This window comes from Pseudopodoces humilis, chromosome 3 (genome assembly GCF_049639895.1).
Source record: "Pseudopodoces humilis isolate 2021_Gansu_Grassland_sample_001 chromosome 3, ASM4963989v1, whole genome shotgun sequence".
NCBI classification, from domain to species: Eukaryota; Metazoa; Chordata; class Aves; order Passeriformes; family Paridae; genus Pseudopodoces; species Pseudopodoces humilis.
In genome coordinates this window covers 50,979,969-50,999,137 of record NC_142202.1, presented here as the reverse complement: position 1 = coordinate 50,999,137, position 19,169 = coordinate 50,979,969, and the positions used below count along the sequence as shown (strand labels likewise).

At 40.8% G+C, this 19,169-nt stretch overlaps 1 protein-coding gene across 9 annotated transcripts in view; it reads left to right on the top strand.

The window, feature by feature from the left end:
* The window catches only part of NHSL1 (NHS like 1), a 183,901-nt gene that overhangs the window by 127,985 nt on the left and 36,747 nt on the right, over positions 1-19,169 (top strand). For all 9 annotated transcript variants that reach the window (XM_088052586.1, XM_088052585.1, XM_014263295.2 and 6 more), the window contains 2 exons: positions 1,059-1,211; positions 17,462-17,589. In XM_088052586.1, the coding sequence (XP_087908712.1) occupies positions 1,059-1,211; positions 17,462-17,589 (281 nt within the window). The remainder of the gene's footprint in view (positions 1-1,058; positions 1,212-17,461; positions 17,590-19,169) is intronic.

Sequence of the window (19,169 nt, the reverse complement as noted above, 5' to 3'; positions counted from 1 at the left end):
ATCAGACAAAGCACAAAGTGATGCCACAGGCAGTGCAGAGGCAAAGGGTAGATGCGGAGCTGACAGCAAGGCTGGGGGCAGTGGAGCAATGGAGCAGGGCAGGTGCTTGGAAGGCAGCACATCTGTAGTGGCTTTTTCTGCTTTGGAGAGCTAAAAAAAAAAGCAAGGATGTGCAGCATGCTGGCTGAAGGCCAAAGGGTGTCTGGGGGATCATAAAATATGACCCCCAACTGTCCTTTTTCTTTTTACAGCAGGGTAGAGGGATAAGGCTGTTCAATTGTAGAAGTTTTTATTGATGATAAACTTGAAACAAAAGGCAGTGGCTGTCTCTTGGGAAGCATGAATGATAAACAATTCTTGGCAGTATGTGCTGTGGCTGTTTCATTGCTAGAGTGTCTGTAGGGAACTTTGAACTTGAACAAGGTCTGTGTTTTATTTTCACTTTAGTATTGACTGCGAAGAGGTGGCCAGAGATAGCCCTCTTGTGCTCTGAGTAGTAATTGTCCATGGAGTTGCTTTGGTTTATATCTGCTTTCTACTCATGACAAAGGAAAGTAGCAAATTTATTTGCTTCATTGGAATCTTATTTCTGGTGTGAGGAAGCAGGAGGTCAGACAAGGTTGTTTCCTGATACAAATGAACCTGTTGTAATCTCTCATAAAGGCTGTGATATTCCCAGGGGCACCTTTGAGCGAAGTTATTCTGCACTGCACAGCACCTGCCATGATCAGGGAATGGAAAACTGATTCCTTTGTGAAGAGTAGGAGCTAGGGGTGGGGGGGGGAACAGGGTTTCAAGTTTAGAGTAAATAAAACAGCAAGTATAAAAATGGGAAGAGCAAAAGGTGATTCCTACAGAACACAATTTTAGAGTAGAAATGAAAAGATGGGTTTTTTAACTGTCATGCAAGTGAGGTTCTAACTAGTATTTTGATGGGTCTACAGTGGCAAACAATGCTTCTTTCATTTTTAGATGATGTGTGGCAAACTTACACGTGGGATTTTGTGATAGAGCTATCTGCAATAACATCTAATTTTCTTATTATTGTGTCTCTGCAGCTGTTTCCAACCTAGATGAAGAGAGTAGATGGACTGTGCACTACACTGCTCCATGGCACCAGCAGGAAAATGTCTTTCTACCCTCCTCAAGACCACCTTGTGTGGAGGACCTGCACAGACAAGCCAAGCTGAACCTCAAGTCAGTGCTGAGAGGTAAGATGCTGCTACTGACACAGTCATGTCCTAAAACCACAGTACTTCTTGCCAGTCTTTGCAAACATATCCAAATTACAGGCTCTGGAAAAAGTTTCTTGTTTTTCCGTACCGCATGTAGAACATTAGTGGGATTTTCTCATTCAGATGAAGGGACAGGAGAAAATTATTTTGCTATGAAGGGACAAGTAAACGTGTTACATGACAGAGCACTCTAAAATAGAAAAGTGTCTCTTTGCCGTTTCTGTTTAGTTTTTGGAGTATTTCCAAAATGGTACCTCAAATTTCAGTAAGTCCTCAATTAGTCCATTTGTGGAGTAAAAAACACATCAGAGGTGTTTCATTTGGTGATTTCCTCTGTTGTTGTACAGTGTGTCATTTCCAGGGTTGTGGCTGCTTGTGAGAAGCTGGAAAAGGTGCTGAGGGCAGAAAAGGGAAATGGGGAACAGGGCACTCACAAGGACTCTTACAGTAATAAAAGTGCTTTCTTGCAGAAGTGTTCAGCATATTTTTAACGTCCAGTTTTTACCCATAGTACCTCCACTGGGGCTGTACCTGTGCAGTCTGTCACAGGAAGCATTGTGTTGTGTCAGTGCAGCCATGAGAACAAAGACATGCAGCCAGCAAGGAGGCCTGCAGAATGTCTGTCCCTGGGCCAGCCATAAAGTTTAAAACAACAGTATAATGTTAATGTTCTGGACATGGTTAACCTAGATTTTTCTTTACACTGGCTGTTGAACAAAGGGGGGGCTACCTTGCAAAGAGCCAACTTGGTCAAGTCCCTTTTAGTTTCAGCCAGAACTGCAGGTCCTTGATACCTTGCAAAGTTGACCTAATTTAAAATAATTTTGTGGTTTTTATTTGATTAACATGACATTTCTGCTTTTTAGACTTGAAGAAAGCTTGATTTTGTATGTCTGAAGAGAGAAGTGTTTGCCATATTTTAGTTCTCTTGCCATTTCCCCAGTTAATTGATTTTCACTCTTACTAGGTGCTTTTTGTTATCATTTAATAGGAAGACTGTTATTGTCTCCTGCATGGCTCAGCAGATAGCCTGTGTGCCCCCTATACTTACTACGGGATTAATATATTTGTGTAGTTCCTTAGCCTTGAAACATTTATTGTTCTCTTGCAGGCACACTTACCAGTCCTTCACAAAATAAAAGTATTTGCCTGCTTTAGATTGAAAAGAATACTGATTGGTGTTAACTTTTTGTGAACATTAACCATTCATTCTAATATTTTTTCCTGTTCTCTGTTTTGGATGGTTATAAAAAAGAACCTGCACAGGCCAAAATGCACTGATTTTCTTGAGTTTTAGCAGAAATGTATCTATTGTGGTTTCATATTCTGTTTAAACAAATTTATATCTAATATATTTGTGTGAAACCAACTACTGTATGCTGCTTCTCCCTCTTACACACATGAAGTTGTTTTGGTCTGGTGGGATTTTTCTCTGGAGGTGCAGCTCATTATAAATAAGAAACTATTCATTACTACTACAATTTGCTAGTTAGCCATTTTTGTTCACCTGGCTTGTGTACATGATGTAGGACTGCTTGGTAATGAAGCGAGTTTCAGTTTCATGCTTTCAGGGTACTAACTGAGAGGAGAAACTTCACCAGATGTCATACTGCTGACTTAGTGAACACAACTCTTATTTATTTATTTACTTCTCTGTTCAACCTCAAGGTCTTTCCTTGAGCCTTTTTATTTTTTTCCCCTAAGTGCAGTTTTAAACTAACTCCTTGCTGTTGCCTGGAATGGTCCTGAGAAGCCACAGCAGGAGTAGTAGTAAGAGAGGCACTGACTAAAGTTTTATTAGTTTTACTGTGCTGCTGCTTCAACCAGCAGTGTTAAATCAGAAAGGTGCTGGTGCTTCTGATCATACTTGTTGATTTGAGTTAAAAGTTCTGTATCCAGAACAGAGTTTCGTTCAGTGTAAGAGCACTGCTGGAATTGTGCCATAATTTTGACAACTGCTGAACTGCTTTTCCACCTGTTTCTTTAGAGAAGACAAAGTTTCTAAAGCTTCTTAATAGGTAGAAAGGAATTAATGTGACCATAATACAGAAGAGCTTGAAGTAGTCTTACGAGAAACAATACTGGCCTAGCATGGAGACTTCAGTTCTGCATGTCTTGGCCTCATGAAAGAGCTTGCAGTTTGCCATCTTTTGGTGTTTCAGATTCTTTGGTTGAGGTAAACCATGGAGCAGTAGGACAACTGTATGTGGCCCAACATGCTGTATTGGTGGTGGGGAAAGAATAACACTTTAAGACAAAATGCGCTGTATTCTGTGCAGAAAGTGTGGTGAATCACTTTTTTCTCCAAAAAATGGTGACAACAAAGGGAAACTGAAAGGAAGTACAGCTAAAGTAAATATAATCTTTGCTTTTTGCTAAGTCAGAAATGAAGCACTAGACACGTACAGCAGTGGAGGAATATGAGGGCAAAACTACTTTAATGCTCACAGTAAATTTCTGGGGATATGAAATAATTTAAGGTATTTAAGAATAGGTCAGACAAGCACTACTCAAAAATAATTTGTGTATATTTACACATGTCTTTAGAGGAGGTTGGGAAGGAAGAAAGAACCTCTGGTGGTCCCCTTGAACCTGATAATGAGGTCTTGAGGACTAAGTTAGCAGCTATTGATCAGACCATCAAAAGACATGTTTGAAAATTTTCCAGTCTTGTTCTTGTTCACGTTATAAGAGCTGATGTTGTTCGTACATAGCAGCTATAGTAGCTTGATTGAAGGCTATTAATTTTTTCTACACACCTGCTTCCCCTGTGAATGGAAAAGGAAGTATAAAACTTAGGTAACAAATAGTAATTCACATGTAGAGCACATTTAAACTGTCTGTCAAAGTATCAAATGTATAAAATCTTTCAAAATAATTCAAGCAAAGTATTTCTATCAAGGTATTTTCACCCATCTAATAGTAACCAGATGGACTCCTGGCTAGCTTTTAAGAGAGTCAGTGCAAGGGAAACTGTTTGTTCTGGTACAATTTTAACAGTAAATTCTTTACAGTGTGGGTCTAATAAAAAAATAGAAATCTAGTGACATAAATAAGCTGTCTGTTATTTAGAATAAACTTTTAAGTACCACTTAAGCAGAAGCTGCTATTGCAACTTAAATTGGTTTAAGAATAAAAAGTTAGAGATATTAAAAATAAATACTATCTAACAGGTCTTGAGAGAAGCAAGTACACCATATGCTGATCCCTGCATACTTTTTCAGGAAGCAGTGTGGTGTTTGGAGGAGGAAGAGATCTTCATTAAGTTTTGTGCAGTTGTTTATTTTACTTTGTATATTATATACTTGTATGTCCCTTGCTTATAAGCACTATGGAAATAAATGCCATATGTGATAGTAGATGTTGCATAGGGAGATATATTAGGTTTTTACCTATGAACTAGGCTTTTATCCTTTTTAAAGTAAGGGGAAGTGCTGTGCTTTTCCTTTATGAAGCTACTTTCAAGTATAAGTGGTGGGATCTTGCATTCAAATGTGTTCATAACTGAGGTAAAGCTATTTGTCCTTTAGGCATGCAGGTGCTTTGCTGCCCTCTGAAGTTTCTGAAAGGAGTATTGTCCAGTAATAAGAATTAGAAAATTAAGCACCTGGAACCTGGAAAGTTTGTGATGCATTGTCTGTCTTTCTTGAGAGCAGAAGTTGCTTTATGTAGCCTCTATTAAAATTTAAAGTTGTTATTGACTCAAAACAGTGGCTTGATAGATTAAACCCAGGGTGTGTTACTTCATTTTAAATGAAAGGTCTCAGTGGCTTAATATAATGGCTAGAGAAGAAGAATAACTTCAGCTGCACTTCACAGTCATAGTACTGTTGCAATTTGATTTAAATGTTTAGAAAACAATGCAGTTCTTGTGTTGTGCTGATAGATACACTATTTCTTCTTAGTGTTTTGTTTGCATTGGATAAAGGAGACCCTGGTTTTCTTTGGGGAAGGAGCCAGGACCTCAAAGTGCCTACTGAAGCAAATGGAATGATACATATCATGCAAAATGCATGTTTTCTTATCCTTAGGGCCAAGCTGCTCTGGCTGGCCTTTCCTGAAAGCCTGTCCTATATGGCCTCTTCCTAATGTTTTCATGGTAACTTCATGAAAACTCTTTGTCAAAATACAGATATTCAGATAAAAACAACACAGTATTAACCACTGAGGAGTCTTAATGTGACCGTGCTTCTTGTCACTGTTGTGTCCTAGGAAGTCATGCAAACAGGATATGAAGATGACAGATGGGAAGGAAGAGCTGAGGCTCTGGATGGGGCCAGGATCCTCAAATCAATCCTGTTGCCTTGCTGTGTGCCCTGCTCCAAGGCTGAAGCACTACTACTTGGCTAGTCTCATGTTGCTAATGTCTACTGAGTGTCTGGACTAGCACTGAGAGTGTGGTCTGGGCTTTGAGCAGAGCTTTGAGTTTGATGTTGTTCAGAGTGGCATTGTTTCTTAAGGCAGGCCCTTGTCCCCATTCCACACACAGCAGAGTTTTCTACGGTGTTCTTGGTCCATAAAGCCAGGAGGTTCAGTGGGTGTTCAACTAGAGCCAAGAGGGTAGCAATATAAGACAGCTCCCATCCCTGACACAGTGCACTGACAGATCTGGCTCATTGCATGGCCCTGTTTGAAGAACCAGTATCTCAGGAAGTCTCTGAAGTACAGTGGTCTTCAGCTGGAAGCACTGATAAAACAGCTGTCGTACATGGCAGTGATGCAAATATTTGGCAGTAAACGTAAACTGAGACTAATCCTCATTTTGTGAAGTGTGTTATACTCTAAAATTGACAAGCATTAAGGCATGAAGCATGAAGATGGGGAGGAGACACAGCACTGTTTTAAGAGTTGCTTTGCTTAACTGCTTGGAGTGTATCGTAAGTGTGCCCCTTTACCTTCTGAGCAGGTTTGCAACATTAACAGTGAGTTACAGGTGGAGATCCAGTGTCCTAAAAGGAAAGCCTAAAGTTTAATACGGACTGCATTGGCCTCGGATAATCTTGAAAACTATGATGAAGTGAAGGAAGAGGAAAAAGAATTCTTACCATGTTCCTGAAATTTAATTTCTGCTTTTTTGGAGCTAGTGTAAATTCTCCCTCAAATGTGGATATATGTCAGTTGCAGTGATGGAAACCAAAGCAGGGTATGTATAGTTGGAATTTCCAAGAGGCACTTGTCTTCCAGTTCCTGCAATTAGCAATGTAGAGCACTTTTGATTAAAAAAAAAAAAAGTTGGGGAGTACAATCTCCACTGCTGTGTGTTGTCATTTTTTCATGAGTTAGGAGATGACAGGCCTAAAGGGCAGGGATGGAATAACTATTAAAGGTCAAACACAGCCAGACTGAAATGATACTAGGCTGTTAGATATCCAGCTCCTTAAGAGTGTTGTGGACAGTCTCTGTACTGTTAAAGTTGCAGATGAGAAGCAATGTCTTGTCACACACGGCTGGTCACTGCTGAGACTGGTTGTCCTTTCCAGCAGATAACAAGGGTGTTGGATATGTACTGAGGAAGGTGCTGCTGTAAATACTGGGAACAGTCCACAGGCTGACTTTCATACCCCTTTTCAGTCTATAACTGCTGAAACTTCCTGCGCAACTGCCTGTACTTTGTGCCCTCCCGGGGTAATTGTGTTGATTCAAGCTACGTACGTAATATAGGGCTCGTTGTTCCAATGTCTGCGATGATTCATTTATTATCTCATCTTCAGAAGAGCTGGATTTGGCTGACTCTAGCTTCTGTTTAGCTTTGTTGGCCAAATTCAAGGAATGTATTTAAGCAGCAGTGATTGAAACACTTGATTTGTTTTCCAGAAGACATCTGGTTAGCATTGTCAAATAAAACAGGATTTAAGTAGTTAGTCATAAAGCCTCTATTATGTCTTGCTACAAGACCCTCCAGACAGGTATGTGTTTAGCCTTTGTTTTCTCAGTGCATCTGCCAGATCACTGTTCAGATGAGCAATATTAGGGTCAGACCTACTAGTCGATAATCCTGCTGAGAAGATTATAGACTTAAAATAATCTTACGTTTCATTAAAGAGCTGCAAAATAGGGGGGAACCACTTCATATTGACAATAGCTCTGGTTTAGGTTCAGAGAGATGTCAAGATGTCAACTGGAAACCTTAATGAAGTAAAGGGCCATTAAAGGCTAGAAGTAGACCATATGTTCCTGAAAGGCCTTGGAGCTATAAAATCAAAAAATAGAAATCAACTTATTTTTCATTATTTTAGTTTCAATTGTCAAGTTACTATCAGAGCTTCTGCTCATGTATCCTGCTATTTTTCCTGTTACTGAATTAATTCACCGTACATCTGTTGATGGTTTTGGCCAAATTCCATACTCCAACTGCCCTTTCTAATAAGTAATTTCAAAAAGCAAATACTCCAATGAAACAAAACAGAATTTGACCAAGAGGCTAGACTGCATATGTTTGAAAGCTGGTCTTGTGCTGCAAAATTGAGCTACTTGGAAGCATCTAGGTTGCCTGTTTTTAAGTTTAGTTTATATAGTGCAGTGCTGAGTAAAAACCTAAGGAGTGGTTATATGTAGATTGATTGCATGATACACATGAACAGTGAAAGGGTTTAAAGAAAAAATTTGTTTCAAAATAATACTGGGGGTTTTTCTTAAACTAGATGAACGTGGTTTTTTAGGAGGCTGTACCTGAAGGATTATTGAACCCATTTCAGATCCATGCCTTTAGTAGAAAGAATAAATTGAAGCTGTTAACTGTTGCATTGTTAGTGCTAGGTAAAGCAACTTCTATCACAAGGAGTATTGGACTTTAATTTGATTTCCTTTCTGCTTTTCCTCCTCTTTCCTCTGTTAGATTTAGGATGTTATGTGCTTGTTGGCAGCATTTGAGATAGCTTTACATTTAAAATGTCCTAGGAGAAAAAACAATGAAAAATCCCTTCCTAGTTTTACATTAACTGTTTTCAGTTGTCTAAGAAACATTGAATACCCATTAAAATGCTAAAGAAAAAGCATGGAGTGTTGTTTTAATGCAGGCATCAAAGATAGAAAAGGAAGCAAATACACTGTTATACTTAAGACATCTTGTCACCACTAAATGCAGTCGTATAAGGCACTTGCAGAAATTTAAATTAACTTGAGACAAACAGTGATAATTATTTTGAGCACTCCCTAGTGACAGCTTGTTAACAAATATAATTTGTCATGGCTGTTGCATTTTGGTGCCATTAAAAAGGTTTTCTGTAACCTAAATCGTGCAGGTCACCTGGGGAATTAAAGGTTGGTATTAAATGTATTTGTTTTTTAAAAGCTCCAAGAAAAGAAGGGAATCATCAATGTGTTTGCATTTACTTGACCCTCTTAATGGTATTTTGACATTTAAGAGTTCCTTTTAATTTGGATCCTTCTTAAACACTTGCATCTGATTTAGACCCTTGAAAATAAATCTGTGCAATTGCTTTCCTTTAATGTTGCACTTCTCTGCCCAATCCTTGTGCTTCTGTAAGTGTGTGCACAGCTGAGCCCTGAAGCTGCTTGGAAGGGTGGGCTTCCCAGCCTGACTGGCTTCCAGTTACCACAGCAGGACATGCTTCCCAACATTTGTATGTGGGGGAAAATAGACCTAACATAAATACATTTGTTCACTTTCAGTAAGACTTCTTTGAAGTACCCATGCAACATACTTCTTTGACACAGGCCAGCAGCCCTGTGTTAGGATTACCTTCATCCCCTTGGGGAGCCCAAGACATCTTTGTTTCTGGGGAACTCTGGACAGCTTCTGTCCTTAAAAGCTACCCGTGCGGCTGGGCATGTCTACTTATCCATGAGAGAGAATATGCAAAATAGTCTTTAAAAAAGTCTAACAGACCTTTCAAGTACTTACTCATCAAGTAAGACAACTTTGAAGCAAACAACTAAATTTTGCTGGTGTTTTTTTTGTTTGTTTGTTTTGCCACTTGCCACTTTAAATGGTGCTTGTGGAAGAAATGCATTGGTTCCTGTGTTCACTGTCTCTAGGCTTGTCTTGGGCTTTTCTGCATGTACTGATAAAAGATATAGAAATATCAGTATAAAACTGCATATTGGGGCAAGGGATGGGAATAATAAGGAAGTTGGCTGGATTGACAAAGGCTGGTACTAGCCAAAGCACCAGCTTTATCAAGCAAGATTGAGCAGTTGAGCAGAAGTTTTTTCAGCTGGGTGGCAACAGTACTCCATCTGTTGAAATCCCTGACCCGTTTAACTGGGAGTCTGAACAAAATGGTGCACTGAGTATATCACAGCTGAAGTTCATGAACTTGCTTTGCAGTCAGCATTGGTTACAGTTCAGTTGTTACACAAGTGCATCATTGCTGTGGCTTTACAACATATTTTAAAGCTTTGATATAGAAGCAGTCTCTGTGATAGTCAAGTTCTGCAGATGATATGGGGATTTATACATTTAAAGAAAATGGGACATGATCCAAGCTGAGTGAATTTTTGGGAGGAATGTAAAGTGGTAGAGGCAAAGCTGTCTGCTGCGTATTTAGATCCAGGGACAAAAATAGGTGCTGTGTTGGAGTTAAATTGAGCTGCTTTTTTTGAAGTCATGTTTAACTTGAGATATTTGTGAGAAACAAGATTGCCTTTGTACAGCTGATCTTTTATATAGTCTGTCTCATCTACACACAGAGAACTGTGCATTCTTAACCCCAGTTTACAAATGAGGGAACCATGAAAGGGCACAGAGTGAAAGGTAGTAATTTCAGTTAGATTTACTTAGCAAAGAAACCTTTGAACTAGGGTGTCTGTTTTAATTATGGTCCCAGGCATAATCATTCTCAACAAGCTCTTTATCTTGAAAAGCTACCTCCCTGAAATTCCCCAGTTAACAGCATAGTCAAGTGTTACACTGGTTTTGTCCACATCTTACCACAGTGCTGTGAGCAAGCAGAGAGGCAGCCATCTCCTTTGAAGAGGTCCTAGTTCGGTGCTCAGGGTGTGTTTTGGTATTTAGTACCAGACCATAGGACAGTCCCAAACAAAGCACAGCTCTGGTTGTTACAGGTGACAACCCTTTGCCTAGCGTTCTGAGTACACCATTAGGAAGCTGGAGATTTAGCCTGTGCTCACCTCATCTTAAACGATGAAAAGAACTTAAATTTGTATCTAAATGAAAAATATTTTAACTTGCAGAAGCATGTCATCTGTAGAAGCAAAGATATTGATATCCCTGTTAGGTTCTCTTGCCCCTTGTGAGAATGGCCTGCAGCGTTGGACCCAGTGCCAGCCATTACTGGTGTGATGATGATGAGAGTTAAGGCATCTCAAGTTCTTCTTACTTGGATTTATCCTGAGACACCTTTCTGTGTGTTCATATGCAAGCAGTGTGTACAAATCTGCTTGGACTCTGAATTTAGGAGGCACATATGTGAAATTTAGATGATGCCCTGTCTGTCTGCAGGATACAAATCCTTGACTGGATCTAACCCAAAGTGATTTGCTTGGATGCGGCAATGCAGGCTCAGAAATCCAGGTCTTCGACACCCACGCCTGGCTGTCACTTGCCCACAAGATCTTAGTTGTCTCAACTCAACTGGAATAACAAATTCAAAGTCTCTTATCAAGTAAATTAAAATTATCTACAGTTACCTACCAGTGGTGAAAGTAATTTCTTTTAAAACCAAAAGCAGTGATACTTTGATTATGAAAGTGCAGTGTCACCTGTAAAGTAAGAAGTAATATAAATGTTTTGTGTTTATAAGATAAAGGTATACTGTGCTATAGTCTGTCTAGTTCTAGGTGAAATTTTGAAAAGCTACTTGTAAGACAGTGTTTGTAGTTGTGACTTAGGGAGGAACATGGTTTGGGGATATTTACAGAAGTTAACTACAGTGTTTGAAGACTGGAAAAAAAAAAGATTTCTGACCCTGGGGAGTAGAGTGGTTTTACAGTGATATGTGCAGTGAATGGATAAATGTGTTTTAATATACTAGTCAGCAGATTTATTTCTGTAGTTGACAGTTTAGCTGACTTGAGCAGTTAATAGCCTCTCTGAAGTGAAAAAAATAAAAAAATAAGAAAAATAGAAAAATGCAAGTTACAAATTGAAAGGCTCTGCCAAGAAGTCTCCCACACTTCAGCTGAGATAGGTTTTCAAGCATGCAGATGAAGCTGTCAGCTTGTCACATGTCCCTTCTTGCTAACAAGGAGACAGCAAGAGGTGGTATAAAACTAAGTGGTGTATGTGTTGGTGTTTCCCCTTTCTACCTCTGTACTTGAGAATATTTGTTTCAGCAGCTCTGGGCAGATCTGCCAGGCAGGCAGCGATCTGCTCCTGGTCCGACTTACGTTTTCTCTTTGGATTTTAGCAATTAGTCTTGAGTTCCAGGTCCTGTTCTTGCATACAGGGCAAATTCAGATGTTTCCAGGATACGATTTTCCTGTCCTTTCATTGCTTGACCCATGCAATGGGATGGGTAGTTATTCCAAGCTAATTGGAGCTATTTTGATGTCTGAATAACTTTGATGCCAAATTTCTAAGTTTATACTAGTCAATATTGTGGTAGTTTAATTCTTTAACCAGTGTCTTTGCTTGCTACTAATAAATATTTGGAAATGTGGATTTTAATTTTTTAACATTAGGCTCTTCAGTACACGATTGGGACAGTGTGCTTGTGTGTGTGTGTACATGTGGATGTAGACAGCTACAGAGCTTAAAGCCTGATCCTGCTACAGTCATGTGAGCAGTGTTTGCTTACAGGAGTAATCTCAGTAATCTCATTAGGGCTAATTTAGTGAGTGATGGGTGCACTTTCAGGCCTGAGATGTGAAGGACTGGTTCAGGGTGGCAGCATAAAGCTGTGGTGGCTCTGTGTTCTTGCTGGGGCTTTGCCTGAGGCTCAGATGGGCTCTAGCCCTGGAAACCAGCACCAGGAGGCTTTCTCTTTGCAGAGAAGAAGCAGCTTGTTAAAAATAACACTCTCACACAGTTAATAAGAAAAATCAAAAAACAAAGGACAACTTCTGAAATATAACTGAATCCATGTCCCTCTGACCAGTTCTGATTCTGACAGAGTAATGCATTTTCCTTCATATAAACTTCAAGATACTGCAACAAGTTTTACGGTAGGAAGCTCAGCAGGTACAAAACATTACCAAAGTCAGTCAAAGGAGAGGAAAAGAGCCAGTGCCTCTGGTCCCCTCCCAGAAAACCCAGCCTTCCATCTGTCGTGGCACGGTGCAGCGTGTAGGTCTGACAAGGTAAATGTTAATCCTGCTTTACCATGGTAATACCATGTCAGACGAATTACTGAGGTATCAGTGCTGTGCCTTCTGTTCACTCCCGTGATTTGTGGCACAAATTATCGTGTGAGAATATGGTTTCAGTTGCTGCAAAATCAGTAAATTGTCTCTGGGTTTGAGACTCGTTAATGTGTGTTACTGACTCAGGTACGTACAAGTTCCTTGTATGAAATAGAGAGATCTGTACTGAGAGGCCTCAGAGGTATTTTCATATACTTGCCCTGAGAATCTGTCACAAAGGCTGTAAGCTTTTATATGGAGAGGCTGAGTTACTCACAGCAGTGCTGAATTCAGTGCCTGTGGCTCAAAACTGGTGCAGAATTGCACATGGCTGGTTGAGCCTTTGCTCTCAGTTTGCTGCTGCAGGTACCTGCTCGTTCCTCAGCTTATTTAGCAGGAGGGAAAGGAGCAGAGATGGATGATGCACAGGATGTGTCCCCAGCACACTTCTGTCTGATGCCAAGATTAAGCAAAGGCTGTAATACTGGCAATCCTGAGCACATATACAAGTGTCTGGGTGTACAGCAGAGACTTGGGCCCGATTGTGTTGGACACTGACAGCTTTAACACATTTGGTTTGGTCGTGTCTCCCAAAGCCTGTTCTAATAACTGTGGAAATGATGAGGGGGCCCTTAAAAGGGCTTTGACTGCATTTCCCACGCACTTCCTTCACGCTTAACTAAAACCACCCTGTGAACAGCAAAACACAAGGAAAAATTCAGGAAAAATTCTTTAGGAAAGGTTTCACTTGTACAACATAAGTGGAAAATCAATTATAATAGATTCTAACGACAGTCGTTTTTAAACAGTGCTTCTAATACAGAGGAAGTTCTGAAATTGAATGTATCACTAATATAGAAGGAAAACGAGAACTAATCTGTAGTTTCACCTAGCCAGAAAAGTACTTGGAGGGCAGCAGAAGGTGACAGGCAATGTCCCTGTGCACTGAGCCCCAGAAGCAATCAGGAGATGAAGGGGGGAGGTAGCTTCAGACTTTTGAGTTGTGGCACTACCCAGTGCAGCCACCAATTGCAACTGCCAAGGCAGTAACACTTGCCTGATTTTCCTGGAATTAATGTTTGTGTGAGCAAAATTGGTTCATCTGGGGTATAATCATATTGTTGCACATTTCAGATCGGCTTCATGTGAAAATTATGACTTGGAGCTTGTCTGCAGCATGTGCTGCAGATTTGGACTGGCAAGTGTATCCTCAGGAGCGGGTGTTTGTGTCCTGCCTGATGCAGTGTCCTGGGGGGTTCAACCTGGAGGTTCTTTGGCAGAAATGCAGAAACACCGTGCACAGTTCTGTATGTTGTATAATGTGGGCAATGGCAGCCAAGAGTGTCCCTGATTCTGCTGGCCCTAATGTCTTGTCATTCTTTAAAATGAAGATTTTTAATAACTGGAACTGGATGGATCCTTCTGTTTCTTTGTCAGCTTCACTACAGACATCTCTGAAATAACATACATAACATTCATAAGAACTTTTTCACTTAGTGAATAGTGCTCTTCTCTGTTTGGGGTTGTGTCTTGGGGTGATGGTTGTCTGACTGGGACAATGTAATGTTCCTTTGGGAAGAAGGGAGTCTTTCCAAGAGTAAGTATCTGGAGTATTTCCTAGAGTAAGTTTCTCTAGTTTCTTCATCCGTTATTTTTTTACAAAAATAAAACCCCTATATCTGAAAAATATTAATCTGATTGCTTACAGAAGGCCATGTGCACCTCTAATAAGAGTAAGGAGACAGAGGGAAGGAGCCTTCTATTAGAACAGTTTTTAAACAGCAGTTGCCACCTTTGGTTTGGCAGTGGCACCTTCAGTCAGGTGCAGTGTGTGACCTTGTTGTGCTTGTAGGCTGTTGCAACATGAAGTAAAAGATACGTGCCTAAAGCCTCTGCTGAGGTTTGTTGGCCTTGGGTGCCATCCACAGTGTGTTTCCTGCTGTGCTGCAATATGTACAGTTACAGTACATACATAGAAAAGCTGTTCTTGGGGACAAAACCACCTTTTTCTTGGTTTCACCTCACAGTTTTTGGCAATTTTGGCTTCAGCAGCAGCGTTGCTGCAGTAACCGGAATTCTGAAGTTACGTGGATTTTGTGTTTTGGACAGTGGGAGGTTGTGAGCTTGATAAGCTGACAGGTGATTACTGACAGTCCACTTGAACCTGTGATGGACTTGAGACCTTCAGCGTAGATTTCTGTAAGTTTTTGGAGCTTTTCTGGGCTTCATGAGGTGCACTATTCATCATCTTCACTTTCTTGGTTAGGAAAATAAATAAGGTCAAACAATATCAGAGCCTTCATCTATCATGCTCCAGAAGAGCCTGTCACCTCTGGTAGAGTCCTGTGACAACTGTGACTCCATAGGAGGCCCACACTGGAGCAGGCTTCTGGCAGGCCCTGGGAATCAATGGATAAAGAAACCCAAACTAGAACAGAATTACAGGCAGGACTTCAGACTCTGTGGGGAATGCACACTGAAGCAGACTGTTCCTGAAGGATTGCACCCATGGGAGAACCACCGCTGGAGCAGTTTGTAAAGAACTGTAGCCCATGGGAAGGGCTCACATTGGAGAGTTTTCAGGGGACTGTCTCCTGTAGAAGGAACTCCACACTGAAGCAGGGGAATGACCTCCCTGAGTAGGAAGTAGCAACAGGAATAACATGATGAACTGACCATAACCCCCATTCCCCATCTCCCTGCACTGCTGAGTGGGGAGGAGGTAGAGAATTGGGAATAAAGTTAAGCCTGGGAATGAGGGGAGGAGTGGGTGGAGTGTGTTTTTTAGGATTTGCTTTATTTTTCATTATCATGCTCTTATTTTGATTGGTAATAAATTCAACTAAGTCCCCTAAATCACTGTTTTGCCTGTGGTTTTAACTGGTGCGTGATCTTTCCCTGTCCTTTTTTCAGTTCATGAGCCCTTTGTTATATTTTCTCTCTCCTGCACAGTTCTTTTCAGAGGAAGAGAGTGATAGAGAAGCTTTGTGGGCATCTGGCATTTAGCCCAGGTCAAACCACCACACAGGTCTTTTTTGGGACGTGCAACGATGTCTGATGTTGAAGAGTCGCAGAAGTGGCCAGCAAAAACCCTAAGACTCCCACTAAAAATGGGAGGAAAAATAACTGCATTCTTATGCACCCCTTAGGTTGTACTCATGTTTGTTTGCAGTGATTAATGATTCCTCTGAAGATAAAAGTTGCAGTGTCTAAGCTGACAGCTTAGCATGTTAGCCCGTGCTACAAGTTGATGCAAGTCTTCGGGCTGTCTTGTTCTGCCACAGTCTGCTTACCCCAATCATTTGTAGCTCAAACCAGCAAACAACCCATCAGGGTGCTCACATCTGTGAGTGTTATGTGCTGGATCTGTCTGGATCCAGTACCAAATTTGGAACCATGGTGGAGGAATTTGCTTTGCTGTGGTTGCTGACAGTCATTTTTTACCCCCCTCCTGAAGTAGGGCAGCAGTTTGCCAGATGTGCACAATGTCAGCATGCTCACACATGTGGAACGGGTAAACACAGTTACCAGCCTCTCTGTTCTCAAAACCCACACTGCCACCGTTGGTCCTTGAATTGAGAGAGAAAGGTTCTTGCCATACTGCCCTTTTGACGCCGTAGGGATACATAGGCAAGGACCTATGTCTGGTGCTGATGGAAACGGCTGGTTGTCAGAGTGTAGGCTTGCCTCCTCAGTGTTCGTGTGCAGATACAAGGGAGTCTTTACCGATTAAATCCTCACAGATCTGTGGTTGCTGTAGGTCAGTTAACCTGTCAGCACGAGTCCTCTAGATCTCAGTGTCAGAAGCATCTGAGCGTAACAGAGGACATGTATGCTGGAGATGCGCATTGTAACACCACCTAATCGTTTGCCAGGCAAAAGCCTCTCTGAAACCTTGTTCTTGGTATTGCATCTTTTCTTTTTTAAGGAGTATTCAGAAGATCAAGATAGGCAGACATGATATAATTGCAGAAAGGCCTTCTTCAGCAAGTGATGATAAAAGCGCTTTGTGTTGTGATAATGCCTGTGTATTGTGCAGGAATTTCAGTTCCTTAAATGGAAATACACCAGATACTTAATTTTCTTCTTGCTTTTATCATCTTTCAACAGATTCAGATATCTGTCTTTGGAAACGTAAAGCTAACTGGTCTGATGAGTTTGGTTGCCGCATCTTGAGCATTTAATTTATCCTTATGCTCTGGCGTCTGTTATTCTTTAGCACAATCACACTGAATATCAATTAGGAGGCAGGAAGATGATTGTGGAAAGCTTGGTGAGGGGGATTGCCATGCTGACTGGAATTTTGGCTATTGTGAGTGGGGATATATGTCTGCTCTGAGTTCTTTCTGAACTTCAGAAACTCTGTAGTATTAAACTACATTGTGTTGTGCAGCAACACAGGACTTTGAGATAGATCCCCGTGATTTGCATTCCTCTCTCCAAAATCACAGTAAATGGTCTCTTCCACGGACAGGAAGACAAGACAAGTGGTCATTGCCAAAGTTATTTAGCAGATGGTGCTTGAGTAGTGAGCAACATCATAATTTCAAGTGTAAGGCATATAATAGATGTCTACCGGCCTGGCAGATGAGACCCCTGGAGTTACTTGCATGCATCCGTCTCCCATCCTGCAAGATGCTGCCATCTGTCAAGACACCGAGCCAGGCCTCACTTAAATAAATAAAGAAATCGATTTCCCCCTTCTTTCCAAAGCACTTGCTATCGCCTGGGTTAATACGCTATGTGTGGGCTTACGTATGTCACACATGTGAGGGAGGAGGAAATATAGATACAATTATGAGGAACGCTCCCGTGGGTTCTGTCACTTGGGACAGACAATGTTAATGCACGGTAAAACATTTTCAGAAAAACATTCAGTACTGAAATGCCATTGAACACCAAGCATAAACAGTAATGGCTCTTGCCATGATTTAACCTCCTGTTCCTCTTTCTTTCGGCAGAGTGTGACAAGCTGCGGCGGGATGGCTACCGGAGCTCACAGTATTACTCTCAGGGCCCCACCTTCTCCTCATCCTCCAGTGCAATCTGTGGAAGTTACCAGGATGATTATGAAGAAATTGAACAAAAGGTAATGATGGGGGACAAAGCATCAGAAAAAATACTTGCTTAGTGCAGTTTAATTGCCTGCAAATAAGTACACTTTTAAATTTTAAGTTAAATATACTGTTCGCATAAGGTAGGATTTTTAGAGGATCACAAAGATGTTTATTTCTTTGAATTGCAGTGACAGTAGTTCAACTGACTTTCATGGTCTCTTAAAACTCTAAGTTTTATCCATGCAGTGATATAAAATTCCCACTGGCATGCTCAGAGTGTGAAAGCAGGAAGGGGTTTGGAAATGGTCTGGAGGGAAGACCCCAGCCAAGGGTAGCTGCTAAGTGTTTACATTTAAGTAGCAGAAAGCTATTCAGGCAACCATCAGCATACTTGAATTGTAACTTAGATAGGTGCACGCTTTGAATTGCTAATTCAGGCAGTTACTCAGGTAGGGGCTTTGTCCTAATGCATCACAGCCTTTTTGTAAAGGCATCCAGAAAATGAAGGTTATCCACTAAGTTGGGTTTATTGCCTTTCTTTTAGTTTACTTCATGATTTTCGTGCTTATATCCCCACGTCTCAACTCACAGTATGCTTACCTTAGAATCTAGAAATAAATAAAGAGAATGAACAGCTGCAAGTTTTAAGGAAGGTATGAAGCCATATTGCTTTATACATCAATTTATATAGATTTCAGTTACAGAACTAGCAAGCTGTGTTATTGTTCTGAAGAAGAAAAAGTCTGTTCTCTTCTCTTTATCCTGTTGGGTCTGTGGGCTCTGAAGGAAAAGCTGACTGTTGTAGTGGACTGGGATGTTTCTGCGGGGGTGGATGGCAAGATCCACTGGAGCGTGCCTGTCTAAAGCTGAAATGCCAGAGCTCCTGGCATTTTCAAGATAGATATTCTAGAATACTTTGCCAAACCAACTCTTGCTTCAAAAGTGGGAGGATGTCCTTGATTGTAACACAATTTAATTTATTTGCATTGTTAGTAAACTATATGTCCTTCTGTAGTATGGACCAAATAACTCTTACCAGCAAAATGTGCAGAACCTGAGAATGCACTTTAAAGGGTATAGTGTTTTCAGTTTTATCCTCCATGGGTTTTAGTCACATAATAAAAGGTGTTGTGGAATATGTAGAGTCTCTCCTCCAGGTGGTGATTGCATTTTATCTGTATATTGGCAGGGAATGTCAGAGCATCTTGTTTAGCTGTGTGTGGTATGTACTGGCAGTGAGCCGAGAATGTAAAGCACATTCATACTGTGGAATGCATTATAATGGTAATTTGCAAAACCTCACTGAAATCAATGGAATTATGATTTCCGCTGGGGAAAGTATTAACCCCTTGTTTGTTGCTCTTAATGTACTGCACATAAATGCGTACATGTCTGAAGAAGAATGTATGTCATCAACTCGTCCTGGCCAGTGCTGTGCAGCATATAACCATCTGCACATATAAAACCAACGTAACTTTTAAAAAGTATAAATACACTTTTCTTTAAACAATTTGCATGAAAGTATATAAGCGTGGGTGAGGATTCTTGGAGACTAAGAGCTGTCATCCTTTCTTGGTTAAGGGTTTTTTGAGTGTTAACATAATGTGTTACT